This window comes from Spizellomyces punctatus (assembly GCF_000182565.1).
Source record: "Spizellomyces punctatus DAOM BR117 chromosome Unknown supercont1.4, whole genome shotgun sequence".
Taxonomy (NCBI): domain Eukaryota; kingdom Fungi; phylum Chytridiomycota; class Chytridiomycetes; order Spizellomycetales; family Spizellomycetaceae; genus Spizellomyces; species Spizellomyces punctatus.
In genome coordinates, this window is record NW_015971540.1 from 1,062,081 (window position 1) to 1,077,117 (window position 15,037).

The 15,037-nt window shown below is 48.3% G+C and overlaps 6 protein-coding genes across 7 annotated transcripts; 3 read left to right on the forward strand and 3 right to left on the reverse strand.

Annotated features, from left to right (window-relative positions):
* The first annotated feature begins 86 nt into the window (after nt 1–86).
* Nucleotides 87–1,182, forward strand: SPPG_02806. Of its 2 annotated transcripts, XM_016751092.1 has the most exons (4): nt 87–122; nt 205–455; nt 543–635; nt 713–1,182. In XM_016751092.1, the coding sequence occupies exons 2-4, from the start codon at nt 308–310 to the stop codon at nt 1,015–1,017; spliced, it is 546 nt and encodes a 181-aa protein (XP_016610372.1). In that variant the 5' UTR covers nt 87–122; nt 205–307; the 3' UTR covers nt 1,018–1,182. The 2 variants fall into 2 exon arrangements, with proteins under 2 accessions (XP_016610372.1, XP_016610373.1); XM_016751093.1 differs by having other exon boundaries at nt 87–455.
* Nucleotides 1,081–5,826, reverse strand: SPPG_02807 (uncharacterized protein). Its single transcript, XM_016751094.1, has 11 exons — nt 5,360–5,826; nt 5,212–5,284; nt 3,433–5,136; nt 2,817–3,359; nt 2,626–2,742; nt 2,395–2,565; nt 2,194–2,319; nt 2,025–2,135; nt 1,687–1,952; nt 1,422–1,600; nt 1,081–1,356 (listed from the first exon to the last, which is right to left on the reverse strand). Exons 1-11 carry the CDS (start codon nt 5,566–5,568, stop codon nt 1,205–1,207), a joined length of 3,651 nt encoding a protein of 1,216 aa, XP_016610374.1. The 5' UTR covers nt 5,569–5,826; the 3' UTR covers nt 1,081–1,204.
* Nucleotides 5,827–5,913: 87 nt separating this feature from the next.
* On the forward strand, nt 5,914–8,258 carry SPPG_09061 (uncharacterized protein). Its single transcript, XM_016757215.1, has 9 exons — nt 5,914–6,186; nt 6,254–6,359; nt 6,426–6,452; nt 6,510–6,615; nt 6,675–6,778; nt 6,853–6,949; nt 7,008–7,385; nt 7,453–7,740; nt 7,807–8,258. Exons 1-9 carry the CDS (start codon nt 6,070–6,072, stop codon nt 8,144–8,146), a joined length of 1,563 nt encoding a protein of 520 aa, XP_016610375.1. The 5' UTR covers nt 5,914–6,069; the 3' UTR covers nt 8,147–8,258.
* Nucleotides 8,259–8,846: 588 nt separating this feature from the next.
* SPPG_09062 (uncharacterized protein) lies at nt 8,847–12,094 on the forward strand (the record flags this gene model as incomplete). Its single annotated transcript, XM_016757216.1, has 9 exons — nt 8,847–9,144; nt 9,235–9,516; nt 9,620–9,882; nt 9,958–10,206; nt 10,273–10,484; nt 10,543–10,644; nt 10,712–10,949; nt 11,011–11,163; nt 11,240–12,094. The coding sequence occupies 9 exons, from the start codon at nt 8,847–8,849 to the stop codon at nt 12,092–12,094; spliced, it is 2,652 nt and encodes an 883-aa protein (XP_016610376.1).
* Nucleotides 12,095–12,295: 201 nt separating this feature from the next.
* Nucleotides 12,296–13,414, reverse strand: SPPG_02809 (uncharacterized protein). The gene is made up of 3 exons (XM_016751095.1): nt 13,034–13,414; nt 12,554–12,960; nt 12,296–12,488 (listed from the first exon to the last, which is right to left on the reverse strand). Exons 1-3 carry the CDS (start codon nt 13,347–13,349, stop codon nt 12,423–12,425), a joined length of 789 nt encoding a protein of 262 aa, XP_016610377.1. The 5' UTR covers nt 13,350–13,414; the 3' UTR covers nt 12,296–12,422.
* Nucleotides 13,415–13,603: 189 nt separating this feature from the next.
* SPPG_02810 (uncharacterized protein) lies at nt 13,604–14,807 on the reverse strand (the record flags this gene model as incomplete). Its single annotated transcript, XM_016751096.1, has 4 exons — nt 13,604–14,014; nt 14,078–14,400; nt 14,462–14,548; nt 14,610–14,807. The coding sequence occupies 4 exons, from the start codon at nt 14,805–14,807 to the stop codon at nt 13,615–13,617; spliced, it is 1,008 nt and encodes a 335-aa protein (XP_016610378.1). The 3' UTR covers nt 13,604–13,614.
* Nucleotides 14,808–15,037: the final 230 nt, after the last annotated feature.

The window sequence follows — 15,037 nt, forward strand, 5'->3', positions numbered from 1 at the left end:
AATGATGTTAAATAAGCCATAATATTAAAACCCGGGTGATAACCTTGCCGCTTCTTCAAATCCAAACCCCAACACGTCGCCCCGCTTCCAGACCTCTTTGCCACGTAGCATCTCTTGTTCCTGTGAGTGGCATTAGATTTCTAAATTTTTAAAGAATCTCGAGGAACATCCTTCCGCGACCTTCAGCTCACCACGTCCTTCTAGCCTCCGTCGGTCGTTTCCTTTTGTGGCGCCAAAAGACCAATCAAGACTACACGCGTAGACAAATCTCAATCGCACATCTTCACGCACCTTCCACTTTTGCATTATGGGCCTGTCCATTTCTAAACTATTCCAAGGCTTATGGGGCCACAAGGAAATGCGTATTCTTATGGTTGGTCTTGACGCGGCTGGAAAGACTACCATCTTGTACAAACTCAAGTTGGGCGAAATCGTTACCACCATCCCCACCATTGGTGAGATTCGTGATTTGATTAAAACTCATTTGCTTTATACTAGTGGATTTTGTTCTCATAATATGTTTATGAACTATTTTTCTTTAGGATTCAACGTCGAGACGGTAGAATACAAGAACATTAGCTTCACTGTTTGGGATGTCGGAGGTCAGGACAAGATTCGGCCATTGTGGAGACACTGTAAGTGCCCTTTCAGGGAAAAAAAATCGTAACCCAGGTGGAGAGCTTTGAAATGAACTGTGATTTTTTGCTTGTAGACTTCCAAAACACGCAGGGGATTATCTTTGTAGTAGACTCTAATGATCGTGATCGAGTCGGCGAAGCCCGTGACGAACTTCAGCGTATGTTGAACGAAGACGAACTCCGTGACGCTGTTCTCCTCGTGTTTGCCAACAAACAGGATCTCCCCAACGCTATGACTGCTCCTGAAATTACCGACAAACTTGGTTTGCACAGTCTCAGGCAGCGTAACTGGTTCATTCAGGCGACGTGTGCCACATCCGGTGATGGACTGTACGAGGGACTGGAGTGGTTGAGCAACACTCTGAAGAGGAAGGCGTAAAGATTATCGCTGTAATGGAAAATTGAAATATACGTATTTGAATCCATCATGACAGAGCAAATTCTGTGCTTCTCCCCACTATGCTCCCATTAACTCTGGCATCAACAGACAGGGAGGACTGTTATGTAAATTATTGTTTCCAAATGTACATAATTTCCACTTTCCAAACACTACTGGGTCACCTTTTTTACTCTGTTCGTTCCTCAGCCCTACTCAAATAACCCATTTCTTGCTTGTATGCCAAAATCTCCGCCTCAGTCAGACGATCCGCTCCCGTCCAAGCAGAGCTTTGTCGTGCGCGGAACTGCTTACTGCGCTTCATACCTTCTCGGAAGACGTCTAGCCAGAAAATATGGTGTCAGTGATAGTCGTTGACCTCAATGCTCCAGCCTTTTAGCACCGACCTTCCAAGGGTGGCGCAGCACTGGGACCACCAAAGACCATGTCAGGATCTGTCTTCTCATGTGCCATCAGAAGCTTCATGAGTTCAGGAGTTTGAACCCAATCGGGCTCGTCCTTTCTTTTCTGCTTGGGCCGTGGCGTCTTCTCGCTGTCGCTTGACTCTAGATCAGAGTCAGAGTAACTGTTGAAATCAGAAAAAAACATTTGTTACAATATCGCTTTGGGCCAAATGTACTGCAATATCCCAACGTCGTATCGACAACTTACTCTGAAGGAGGTTCCGGCAAGTTGCCATTCTCATCAACAATAGTGGTTGGCCCTTTTTCCTTGTTCTCAGGCTTCCGGTGAGGAACGGAACCGGTATCTGAAGATGACTTTGCACTCTTGTTTTCATTTGACTCTCCATAATCATACAAGCTGCCCAGCACTGGATTCTGTATAGGGGCATGGCACGAGTCGCTTGATGCAGTCGTGTTGCTAACACTCAAGATTGTCTTATTAGCCGCCTTGGTGGTAGATGCTTGCACGTACAACTAAAAACACGACGAATTTACGCACGAAATGAGTTATTGATCGGCAAGAGGACACAGAACATCTGAATATACCTCTTCGGATGCAGCTTGACTGGATCGTGCAATGGAAGCCTTGACGGGTTGGACTTTCTTCACAGGTTTAGCAGCGCCCACGGGTTCACCTTTTGATGCGGTTGGTATTCCCTGTTAAAGGCACAGATAAGCAAATTGTAAACTATTTGTTAATCAAGCTGGAACTTACAGAGCGCACAATCTTTGCATTGTTCTCATCCTTGTTCGCTCCGCGGGTTCTCTCCTCATCTGCCTGTCTCCGTTCGGCTGCTTGTTGCATGCGCTCCGCGTTTTTCTTCCTTAAGGCCTCCTCCTCCTTTTATGCCAGAATTAGCAGCTATTACAATGGGGATCTCCCCCCCCCCCAGCCTTAAAACGACGAAAAACTCACCTGCTTCTTTCCTTGTATTGTGGCTTCAACACGGCGGGTCTTCTCCTCTTCCCGTTTTCTAATTTCCTCAATTCGTCGCTGTTCTTCCTCTTGTTTTCGCTGTAGAGCTAGCTTTGTCCGCTCATTCTTGTCGACTGCTCGTTGCGCACGACGTTCCTTGCTTTCTTGCTCCTATTACCATCACTATTCAGATATATGAAAGTTATTATCGCCGTCAAGTCCCATGCGAACCTTCTTCGCTGCAGCCGCCGCCGCTTGTAGACTTTTTATTTCCGTCTTTGACTTGGTACCGGCGGAGTTAACCTTTGGAATAAATGACCCGGAAGAAAGCGTAGCAAGCGAAGATCGCTGTGTGGCACATTCACAGGCGGAATTAGAATCGTAAACGCAGCAGCTAAGCAGATAGCTCACATATCACATACGATTGTATCCATTACACCACCAAATCGGGAGCTGGGTTTAACTGGTATCTCTTTTCGTGGGGTTTCCTCCACCTCAGTTTCTTCGTGTTCCACAGACTCCTCTTGTTCAGGTTGGCGAGGAGATGGCCTCGGAGTCTCATCGTCATCTAAGATCCGTTCCTCTTCACCATGGTCACCACGTAATGGTTGCAGATCGATACTTTCTTGGCCGTCTGATCGCCCCTCACCCTCCTCAATCTCCATGGATTCCTCCTCATAAACGCCGTCCTCCCCTGTTCTACCCCCTTCATAGTCGATATATTCAGTAATTTCTTCCTCATATGCGGGCTCAGATAACAGCGGGTCACGACAGATGGACAGTTCGGTCACCTCGGCCTCCGGTATCGGCTGGGAGAGAGTATTGGTGAAAGAAATGTGACTAGGAGCGTCCGCATAGGTTGATTGAGCCGAGTCTTGCCGTTCAAGCAACGTTAAGATACCGTTATTTTCCAAAGGTAGGCTGCCAAGTGCTGTACGGACCAAAGATAGCTGCCGCGCCGATGGCTGATCAATGAAGAAGAAATGTGTTAAGTGACTACCACTCAATAACGTGTGAAAAAATGTGTTGAAGGCGGACCTTATGCTGGCCATCTGGCACATCCTGTGAAGGACGAGGCTCTTGGGCGTCAAACCAAGCTGAATGGCCTTCAGAGACGGCCATGGAGATATCAATCGCCTCCACATCATCCATCTGATCCGTTTCTGTTCTTTGACATGCAGGTGTCTCCGTACTCGTGCCTTTCATTGGAGGCAATGGATCGGACACTGAGTGTGCTCCATTCCGAACGGCATCCAACTTGAAGGTGTCAGATATCACCCTCGATTCCAGGGATACTTCGTCAGAATGCCTTTGTACACTGGATGCCACATCGCGGGGAAGAGGAGCTGGTGTTTGCTGTGAGGCCAATCTCTTGTTTCTTTCCTCCAAGCCCTGTTTAAGTTTTTGGTACGGTCCGGAAAAGATGGTTTGACTCCATTGCTGCTCTCGCGACTGTCTGTCGGAATCTGCTTGGCTGGCGATCCTCGCAAACAGTGCGGCTGGGTCATCAGGATCAGACAGCCGTTGAGTGGCCAAGGATGCTATTGAATCTCGCGTCAATGATATTGATCGCTCTGATTCTGCAGTGCTCTCATTCCTTAGGGATGCCGCTGGACCTGTGGCCTCGTTGTCTAACACGCTGTCTAACACGCTAATATCGGACTCCCGCGCGTCGGTGATTTTGACACCCATCTGTCCAGACATATCAACTGTTGTCCGGCCTGGTGAACCTGATCGTGGGCCGTTTCCTGCTTGTCGCGGTGGGAAAAATTCATCGGATTCTTCCTCAATGCGGGAGGCTGCAAGAAGTTTCGTCAAAGTAGGCACGCGCACCTCCCGCGCTGCCAACGGCACAGATACTTTTCGGCCCTGCGTTGCTTGCACAATAGGTGCTGCTTTATCTGCCGCTTTTGACGTAGTTTGTACATTTTGTTCGTCACTGTTGCTGGTATGTGTGTTGGACTGGTCGACGTTTTGCGTGGCAACCGCATTGCTCTTTTCCGCCGATTCTTGGCCAAGTTGTAAAGGTATGTCCATGGAGTGATTTTCCACAGCTGTGGCTGGTATCCCAATCTCCATATCATCCACCACCTCCATTTCAACATCTTCATCATCCGATTCACCGACTCGCTGCACCAGCGGTTCGGCTGCAGATGGGACAGGTAAAATGCGGCTCCGGTCTTCTTCCTGCTTCTCCTTCAGTCTTTTGCTTGCGCGGATTGGTGCGACTTCCACAACAACGGTCTTTCCACGGGGAGGTTGCTTTCTAGATGGTTTCTCAGCCAAAGTACGTTGTCCCCCATCCATTCCGCCGTCATTCACCGTTACTGATTCACTCTCAACTTGCGTCGCTTCTGTTCGTTGCTTTTCTTCACGTCCTACTTGTCTTCTTGGCCGAATTTGGTGCTTCTCACCGGATTGTCCCATGCTTGATGTTGTGATGACCTCGCCACCTCCGCTACTCGATTCGCTGAGGTTCCCTTTTTGAGCAAACTGCTGCTCCAACTCTTCCCGCTTAGTCCGCTTTGCTGGTTTTTCATCCGTCCCAACCGTAAATGCGCCCAGTGGTGCGCGATCTATGCTTGCACGTGCCTTTGGATTGCTGACAAGGTCCACGACAGCGGAAGAGCTGGACTTTCGCTTGACTCCAGATGATCGTCCTGCGAGCGGCAAGGTCCGCAGTGGTGATCCAAAAAGTGAGTCATCTGGGGGACCAGATCCTTTGAAAAGTATTTTTCGGGTCTAGTAAATGTAGCAGAGTCAGATAACCGAATCTAATAGCTGAATCTCACATTGCCCATCGCAATGGTATCTCACCGTAGAGGGGGATCCGCCAGCCAAACTGTCTCTTGTCTTGCAGCGAATTCGAGCAGGAGTCTTGCCAGGGTTTCTACAGATAAGACGCAAGTAAGTCTTAATTCGTACACGCGTGGGATACAGACTGCGAGGGAAAGTTTGAACCAACCTCTGAGCAGTCCCATCGATGATATCCCGCCAAGATGCAAACAAAAAGTCGAGAGCATTTTCAATGTCCTCCTCCGTCCGGTCCAAGCCTTCATTATAAGCTGCGACAAAACGTTCACGGCCTTCGGCAAGCAGAGGCAGTGAGGCGGCCTTTGACAGTAGCTCGGCGGCAGTCTTATCTGCCTTGCGACTCCTCAACGATCTGGACATGCCTTGGGTAGCCGGGGGGAGACGTTACGATATTCTTCAAAGAAGCTAGTCCCAAGTGACTATTTCCTCAAGGAAGAGGGCAAAAGAACAGGGCAATGCTTCAACTCGCGCGACATGAAAGCGCCCCGTTCTGCTTGCGTCCTCGCTGGTATAATGGATAGTACTATGCGCTACAGGCAGCCCTGCGTTTCCCTAACGGGATGCTGAATCCGCCTTTGCAATCGTACTCAACGTCTGATCTAGCCTTTTTGCGCAGAATTGGAGTGTCAAAATCCAACGCGCTGCCTGCCAGGATCCGATAGGACTGGACAGCTCAATTTGGATTAATGGAATTGAAGGCCACCTTTGGCCAAAGCCCGACTTCTGGAGGCATTTCTCCCACCAATCTCGCTCTTACGCCTCCTTCTTCCTGATAATTTTATAATAGCCCAACTGACTACTACCTGCGAGTTCTCTGGAAATACTACAAGATAAAATCAGTCCAACTGCTCGACCGACCCGATGCGTGTGAAAACACTTCAAATATTGTGGCACGATAAGGAACCAATTTTCTCAGTGGACTTTGAGCCGGGGACCAGTGGGAGATTAGCGACTGCCGGGGGGGATCACAACGTTAGGGTAAGAGCAATTGTCCGAGTGTCGAGTGCGGGGCCATAGTGGGCAAGCCTGATTCATCCAAGGTCAGATATGGAAGCTAGTAAAAGAAGACGACCAACCGCCTTCAATAGAGTTTTTATCCAGTCTTACTCGACACACGGGAGCTGTCAATTGCGTGAGATGGTCCCCAAAAGGTAGGCAGGCATCCTTTTATTCTTGACGGGATTTGGACTAACCTAGTATCTGGTGACATTGATTAGGCGGTGTTCTTGCGTCTGGAGGAGACGGTTAGTGGAGGTTCTGTCAATATCAACATTATGACTAACATTTGACGCGGGCTTTAGATGGAACCATATTGTTATGGCAGCAAACGGAACGCAAAGATGGCGGTGAATTTGGGGAGCAGGACTCTGAGACGAAGGAAACATGGCGCATTGGCAGCATTTTGCGGTATGGCCCTTCTCAATTTTAGACTCATATCCTTTGTTGATGAATACCTTATTTATTAGAGGGGCAAGTTCCGACCTGTATGATTTAGCCTGGTCGCCCGATGCAACATATATCATTTCCGCCTGTACTGACAACACAACGCGAATCTTTGATGTGAAAGAACGTAAGACGGGTCACCTTATTCTTTACGAATGGCTTGTGCGCGATACTCAGATCATTTGAATGTCACCTTACAAGAGAGATGTATTCAAGTTCTTACGGATCATGGACACTTTGTCCAAGGGGTGGCTTGGGATCCGTTAGGAAAGTATGTGGTAACGCAAAGCAGTGATCGGTGAGTAGGTAGCCTTATACAAACATCCGTATACGTCTGCTTTAACCCAAGATGTCAGCTCAGTCAACGTTTACACCTATGAGCACAAGAAGGGGCAACTGACCACTCGTGTGGCTGCACGGCTTACAAAATACAACCCAAGTAAACTAGCATCTCGGTCACCAGCGAAAACTGGCGAACTAGATGCAAACCAAGACACGATGCGAGGAAACTCAACTGACTCTGGCAATTCCACCGCAACACCAGCACAGGCAAAACCATTCCGTATATATCACGACGAAACTCTTACCTCCTTTTTTCGACGACCCACATTTACCCCGGATGGAGCCTTGCTAATTACTCCTTCTGGGGTATTCCGGGAGCCAGGGGACGGGAAACCTGACTCTTCGGACGCGAAGAATACTGTATATATTTTTACTCGTGGCAGAATAACAGGGTGAGTTGCCATCCGGTCTGAATTCATAAGAAACTTTTCAAAGTTATTAATTTGACCCCCGCGATAGACAACCAGTGGCTCATTCGCCAGGGCAAAAGAAGCCCTCCGTCGCAGTGAGATGCAGTCCTGTTCCCTATCAGTTGCGGACCATTCCGACAAGATTGCCTCCCTCGCCTCCAAGGGACACCTGTTTGAGCAATGACGAATCCCTGACACCATCGCTGTTTCGACTTGGGCACCGATATGTATATGCTGTTGCGTGCCAAGACGCTCTCCTCATCTATGATACGCAACAGGTCGAACCGATAGCTTACCTTGGAGGGCTACACTATGCGACATTGACAGACATTGCATGGTATGGATCATAGGCTGGTGTATAGATCTTCAATGTGTGTGCTGACATGGCGTCCGTGACAAATAGGTCGCCAGATGGCTGTACATTGCTCATGACATCCACAGATGGGTTTTGTTCCGTAGTGTCCTTTGAAAAGGGTGAGCTCGGCGTAGAAGCGATTGTAAATACGGACTGTCTACAGCAAGTGGAGACGCCGCCCAAAATCAAGTCACCAGCGAGTCGAAGCCACGTGACTGGTTATGCGGAGTTTGAAACCCAAGGTTCTGGCGGGAATACAAGACGAGACGAACAAGCATTGGATATGCCAAACGAAACAAAACAATCCAATAGTGCTGGACAAGAACAACAAGGGCCAATATCCAAAAAACGCAGGATCGTACCTACGTTGATCCAAAAAAACGTGTAGTGGATACAAGTAATTCTGACATCTATGTGCCACAGAAATGTATTTTAAGGATGGAAATAAGCGTAATAAAACCCTCGGCTCTCTTGTAGCCGTTGGGTTCGCCTCCCAGAAACCCGTTCGAATCTCTCGTCTCCATAGCAACAAGCGCGCCCATTCGGCAAATCCACCAAAATGGCTAAGTCAAGGGATACAACCGTTACCCTCGTGCAAGACGGCCCTCTCGACTCCCTTTTTCTCAACTTGACTTGTTTCCCCTTCTTCCCCCATTGGGAATTCCCAGCTTGCAGGTTCATCTTTTGTGTGCCGCGTATTCATCGTTGGCTTTATACATCTTCCATATTTTTAAAGCAACTTGCGCGCGTGCAACAGAGCCGGCGTGGCTTTGGGCGGCCGCAATCGTCTGCGCGTAGTTATTCGAGTCTGTTGGGGAAAGGCGGATCATTTTCTCGCTGGATTGAGGCATCCTCTCTGATCGTCCCCTAATCATCAGCTCCATCCTTTAACCCCCGAGAAATCAGCCAAGACGTCGTCACAACGGAGATACCCGCAGGCTCAGCGCCAGCCGCTACCGTCCCCAGGTCTAATCCCGGTCGCAAATCAGTCCATCGCAGGCCAACTTCCTGGAACAGCAGTTGTGTTGGCTGGAGGACCCGTCCACTCACCACATCTCGGACCAACACCTTCCAGCCAAGTACAGCAAATGCAGATTCCTCCTCAACCACAACCACAAGGGAAGATGCCTTCCTCAAATATCTATAACCACAGACCGATGATTCCACAAGCCGCTCAACCTCCTCAACAGCCAGGAGCACCGCCACAGGCGCTGGGACCGCAGCAAGGCGGTCCTCCCCAAGGCCCAGGCGGTCCGGGAGGACTTCCCCTGCAGGGCCCAACGTCCAGATTGAACGATCTGTTTGAAGCGATCAAAGCCGAATTCGAAACTGTTGGACAAGATATCAGTGTTTACAAATTACAAAGAGATGAATTGGAGCATAAACGTAGGACTCTTTGCCCATTCCAGCCGTATTTCAAGCTCACTTGGGGTGATTATTGAGATGCTAATAATTGTCCCCATCTCTTGCAAATAGTTACGGCACAAATCACAGAACTCTCAGCATTTCAGCAGTCGTTATATGAATTGGAACGGGCACATCAGAAGATGAAGCAAACTTATGAAGAGGAAATACATCGTTTGCGTCGCGATCTGGAAGGACGAGGGCTGCCACCTGCATCGTCAGCTATGGTGCAAGATGTACGGCAGTCTCGAGGGCCACCTGCACCTGGCTTTCCAGAAGGCGTTCCCCCGCCGGTTTTAGGGAGCAATATGGGTGCATCGAGCGGCGGTGGTGTTTTTGGTGCTTTGATGTCGGGTTTATTAGTTTAAGCCGATAATCTATAGTTATTCATCACAGAGCATGATAAGATTTGTGATATTATTCATCCTAATGAATAATTTTTTTTGTTCGTGAAAAGGACCAGGAGGGGACCCTAGAAGTTTGCAACAGCCATATCTCAATGGGGCACCTGGATCTGATGGCCAACCAAGTAAACGTATGAGAACTGAGGATGGGCCCATGCCCATGAATCGGGACATGTCGGGTCCTCCACCAAATCCGTATACTGGGCGCGAACAAGTTGCAGGATATATGCCCGGTCCTGGACCTGAGCGAGAGCGGGACAGAGAGCGAGAAAAGAAAGCTAAGAAGGGCTCCATACAAGACGAGCCATATCGCCAGGTCCGGTCCAAAATTGGCTTTTTACAGTCAGTAAATTGAACCATGGTCGCTCACCATTACCTTTTCTCATCATAGGGGGCACCCAAAGATCAACAACATCCTTCTGCTGGATATGGTGGACAGCCTCCTTATCAGCACATGAGCGGTCAACCAGTCATACCACCGCAGCAAATGCCACCACAACAGCATATGGTATTTGTTGTCTTGGATTTTCTTGTTAGATCTCCTTGTTATTCTAATAGTCAACCTGCCGCAAAACAGCATTCTTCGGCAAGAGGCAGCACTCCCACACCACAGGTTTCAAGACAAGGAAATGGTCAAGGGGTATGCTTCTGACCTTAGCTATTCATTTCCGCGGACAACTAATGCCGCATTCACCTCTGACCCCAGCCGTCACAGCAAGGCATGGCTTTGCAGTCAATGATGCAGCAAGCGTACCCACAACATCATGTGACTGGCATATGCGACCTTGATCCCGACAGTGTACCTCCTGGATGGAAAAAAGAGGGTGGCGATTGGCTCGTTGTATACAACCCCAGAAGTCCAAGTCTTTTGAAGGCGAGGCTTAATGTTGAACTGGTTCATAGCTTGGAGCATAGCAGGTATATATGAGTACTGTGGCGCACTATATGATGGGAACCTAACTATTACCGTTATCAGCGTCGTCTGTTGCGTAAAATTTTCACCTGACGGGAAATATTTGGCAACCGGTTGTAACCGCGTGGCATTTGTATACGATGCAATATCGGGCGCGAGAATCAGGTGAGCTGTGCAGTAAGACCCTGGTGTATTTTGGAGCATATCGATGTTAACTGCCAAGTCCATGAAGCACACTGAGCGACGAGCGTGCTCCCAAAGATAGCGATTTATACATCCGTTCCGTTTGCTTTTCCCCTGATGGAAAATACTTGGCTACCGGAGCTGAAGACCGAATTATTCGCATTTGGGACATACAGCGACGAAAGATAGTTTTTACTCTCGATGGCCACGAACAGGACATATACAGTCTAGATTGGTCCAGGGATGGACGAGTTATTGTGAGCGGTAGCGGCGACAAGAGCGTAAAGGTAGGCGAGCGGTAGCGATGATTGGTATACAATAACGGAACTCAATTTTTTTTTTGGGCAGGTGTGGGATGCCGAAACCGGAAAATGTCTTCTGACGATGATTAACGACGACGAGAAGTCACTCCCCGCACCACAACCAAATGGCTCGACGCTCAAGGACTCTGGTGTGACTAGCGTGGCGGTTAGTCCTTTGGATGGGCGTTGCGTGGCAGCAGTAAGTATTCTTGCAAGTATTTTATGGAACTGGGTACACATTAGTAGAGGATTGCTAAAATGGGCCATCATAATAGGGATCCTTGGATGAGATGATCAGACTCTGGGACCTGCGAACTGGTCAGCTTTTGGAACGATTTGAGGGACACAAAAACTCTGTTTATTCTGTTGCCTTTTCACCTGATGGCCGTTCCATCGTATCTGGGTCCCTTGACAAAACTCTGAAAATATGGGATTTGTCGCCTGCGACTCTGGCATTCTTATCCAAATCACATGATAACCGGTCCCCCACCAATCCCTCAGCAAACGGCGGTCTGGATCCGTCGGAGAGATTTGAGACCGTGATAACAACAGCACCGCGCCACACCTTTGTAGGACATCAAGACTATGTTCTTTCGGTTGCATTTGCTGGATTGAACTCTTCCATTGGTCGTGTTGACGAGAATGGAAATCCCGTCGCAACAGCGGGAGGAGAAAGTCTTGCAGACGTTGAGTGGGTCGTATCAGGAAGTAAAGACCGGACTGTGACTTTCTGGGATGGCCGAGCTGTAATGGGTCAGCGACCTGGTATGGTCGATACGACGACCTCAACCCAATTTATGTTACAAGGTCACAAGAACTCTGTGATATCAGTCGCATTGGCACCCGTCGGAGGGCTATTTGCCACCGGGTCGGGCGATTGGCGAGCTCGTATCTGGCGCGTGTCCGCTGCTTCGGATCGTGGGGGACCTCTCGTACCTGGTGGCCCTGGTGGACCCGGTGGTCCATCATTGCCACCTCTTAGTGGTGGTCCTGGAGACCGAGGTGGTCAACCCATGGTGCTACCTCCGATGCGAACATCTACCGATGTCAAGATCGGTCGGGAGCGAGAGAGAGAAAGGGATGATGAACGGAATGTGGATAAAATGGAAGGTGTTAAAATGGAGAAATGACGGGGAGGCTTTGGTAAATAGGAGGCGCTTTTCCCCTGCTTGTTTTCTTTTTTTCTTTTTGCATATAGCTCTTTTTTGGTCCGCGGAAATGTGGTGCAGGATTTGTTTCTGTTGAAATACAAATGAAGGCTCTCTTATGCAGTGTGCGGTGTAAGCATAATGATGAAGATTGTGGTCAGGAATCCGCATAGCGGATAGCTATGGCTACGATGCTTCGTTCCTTGATTCCAAAAAGACAAGGGCAAGTACACAGAGGTTTTAACAGGTCATGTGTGTAAAATACAAAGAAAGAAAAAGTATTGGATTATCATGTCTATCTATGCCAATCCTACATGGCCTTGGGTGTTTTCCTTTTCTGTGCAGGGCTCCGCGGCTTGGCGTACTGTGCGCCAGCCTGATTGAAGTGACGACCCAAAATTAGCAAACGGAAAATGGTTTCAAAGCACTTTGCCTACGTACCACGGTTCTATTATTCCAATATAACACCATTTGTAGCGCGATAACGGCATTCAACCCGGTGGCGACCAAAGCCGAAGTGAGCAATACTGGATCGTCCACTTCCTGAATGGTAGTGAAAACTCTGGCAGCGGATCCAGCACCTTGCAAAAAGACTGTAATAGCGGATAGCTGTCCAGTCGACTTTGCTCTCAGGTTGTTCCAAATTTGGGGCAGCTTGCTTGCTACGCCGATGAGGACTGTGCTCCATTGCAGTGTGGTCAACAGGTCAGCGCTGACTAGGGTAGGATCAAAGAGAGCTATTGATGTTGCCGCAAACACAACAAGGAACGAGAAGAGGCCGAGGATGTTCTTGCCGTACGCGAGTATGAGAAGCAGAATGACGACATTTTGAACAGTAATAAAGGCCACTGTTTTGCGTAATGGACAAGACTGTAAGTGCGCAGTGGTTGTGCATAAGCTCAAAGCAAAAGGAAAACTCACTTTCTCCATAAGTTGAGAAGGGGTTACCACTCCGCGCATTGTAAGCCAATGAAATGGTATACGCGGCTGTTTCCAATAAATAACTCGCAAAGCTGATCCCGGTGGTGCTTCCCGAAGCCACAATTTTCAAGATCTGGGGCACTTTAAGAATAGTTCCGCCCAAGATGATCCCGATTCCCAAGAGTTTTGACACAAGGAGCTTGATGCATGCGGTGTGCGAAAAGTTCAAGCTGATGAGTTCGTGTGCGCATTTTGGTCCTATCAAAGGTGCCAAAACCGTCTTTTCGGTGTAGGCGATCGCTTGGGGGAGTGACATGATGCCCGAGTGCGGTGGAGGAAACCTTTGCAGATGGTGGTGCCGCGCTGGCAAAGAATACCTTTGAAAGATACCAAATCACGTGGCTACATGCTTGTCAAGAATCTTGAAAAGCCAAATGTGCAAGCGATATACTCAATATATTTCAGCTCATGCGAAAATAACAAAGAAGACAAAACAAACAGAACCTGGATACAGGCCAAACTGTCATACACTCAAAATCAAATCAATACCAACAGCCAACAGCAACGTCATTCCGCTTAATCTACTGTTTCCCGTGTTCTCCAACTCTCCAGTCGAAAATAGAGTACTCTCGCAAGAACTTGTCCAGATCCATTCCCGTGTATCCTGCAATGTATTGAGCCCAAGCACAATACAAATACCCATCATTGTTGGAAATTGCTCGGCTCCAATGATCAAAGATTTCCTGGCAGTGCACATAGGCATCATGGAGGATCTTCAAGTAGCGAGGTGCGAGAGCTGGAGTGTACGAGACTGGGCTGAGCATGGAGAGGATATTGTCCTTATCGCTGCAGATTTCCCTGAAAGATGTGTTATATGGCCACTCGTACGGGTTGCAGACGAATTCGTGAAGGTACTGGTAGACGTTCACAAAATATAGCGATCGAGAAGCAGACTTGATGAGGGCACGGAGGGCTTGCGTTCTAGGGTACATTAAATTATTCAATAAGTAAGCCAAAGGCAGCATAAAGGCACATACAACGTACTCAGGATTCTCCTCCTCCTCATCTGAAAATTCAGATGTCGATTGAGCCTGCGGTGGAGGGGGACGGTCAGCAAATCCTTGAACTTCCGATATGTGAACTTCTTTTGGCGCTTCATTTTCGCCCATCGTTTTTGCATTGTATCTCCCCAAAACGTCAATCACAGCATCTGAATCATGGCTCTGAACATCCGCAACTTTCGCATCATGACCGTAGACGCTTGTGATTGATCCCGCAGCCAAGTTTGGAGGTACGAGGAGGAAATTGTTGAATCGGGTGATAAGATGTGGATTGTCTTTGAGTAAGGATACAACTTGCGAGTATGTCTATTTAAGCAAGGTACATGCAGTCAGCGGCGAAATTGTGGATTGCGAAACCAAAACTTACGGTCTGAAACGCAGTGTGCTTGAAGACGTAATTGTGAAAGATATGGAGGAGATCTTCCAACACAGAGGGATCATGTGCATATGTTTTCTAAGAAGTGCGAACTTTCAATACATTATTAGGGCAAGCGATATTTGGGCAGGCACGTCACCTTCACATCGTGAAAAAACTCTTGGGCATCCGCAATATCTTCAGTAGGAGATTTCAAGGTCTGCGTATTTATACCTTCGTCCTCAGATTTGACTGGATGGTTGTTTTGGAACGTTTCGGCTTCTTTTGCATTGACCATGTCGCTTTGCCGTGGAAATGCCTGCAACACATCCGAGTTATCCTTTTCGGTTACAGGCATTAATCTCCTTACCTTTGCTGTGGGACCATAGTCAAGAAACCCGTTAGACCTCTTACCCCTCCTCTCAACTTTTGCCAAACTTTTCTCCCATATGAACCTTCTTTGTTCTGCGTCACCAAAGGAAAATGGAAACGAGATATCACCCTCCAAGTTAGTGTCAATTTTACGTACACCTTCAAACCGGATGCGATCAAGCACATAGTACAACAGCGTTGTGTCCAAGCGATGAG

Coding starts and splice junctions, on each gene's coding strand:
- SPPG_02809 (XM_016751095.1), bottom strand. CDS start 13,349: ATGTCACTCCCCCAAGCGATCGCCTACACCGAAAAGACGGTTTTGGCA. Junction 12,961..13,033: donor CTTCTCAACTTATGGAGAAA/GTGAGTTTTCCT, acceptor TACGCAAAACAG/TGGCCTTTATTACTGTTCAA. Junction 12,489..12,553: donor ATTGGAATAATAGAACCGTG/GTACGTAGGCAA, acceptor CACTTCAATCAG/GCTGGCGCACAGTACGCCAA.
- SPPG_02807 (XM_016751094.1), bottom strand. CDS start 5,568: ATGTCCAGATCGTTGAGGAGTCGCAAGGCAGATAAGACTGCCGCCGAG. Junction 5,137..5,211: donor CTGGCGGATCCCCCTCTACG/GTGAGATACCAT, acceptor TACATTTACTAG/ACCCGAAAAATACTTTTCAA. Junction 2,566..2,625: donor CGGCGGCTGCAGCGAAGAAG/GTTCGCATGGGA, acceptor TGATGGTAATAG/GAGCAAGAAAGCAAGGAACG.
- SPPG_09061 (XM_016757215.1), top strand. CDS start 6,070: ATGCGTGTGAAAACACTTCAAATATTGTGGCACGATAAGGAACCAATT. Junction 6,187..6,253: donor GGGGGGATCACAACGTTAGG/GTAAGAGCAATT, acceptor ATCCAAGGTCAG/ATATGGAAGCTAGTAAAAGA. Junction 6,453..6,509: donor TCTTGCGTCTGGAGGAGACG/GTTAGTGGAGGT, acceptor CGCGGGCTTTAG/ATGGAACCATATTGTTATGG.
- SPPG_02806 (XM_016751093.1), top strand. CDS start 308: ATGGGCCTGTCCATTTCTAAACTATTCCAAGGCTTATGGGGCCACAAG. Junction 456..542: donor TACCACCATCCCCACCATTG/GTGAGATTCGTG, acceptor ATTTTTCTTTAG/GATTCAACGTCGAGACGGTA. Junction 636..712: donor TCGGCCATTGTGGAGACACT/GTAAGTGCCCTT, acceptor TTTTGCTTGTAG/ACTTCCAAAACACGCAGGGG.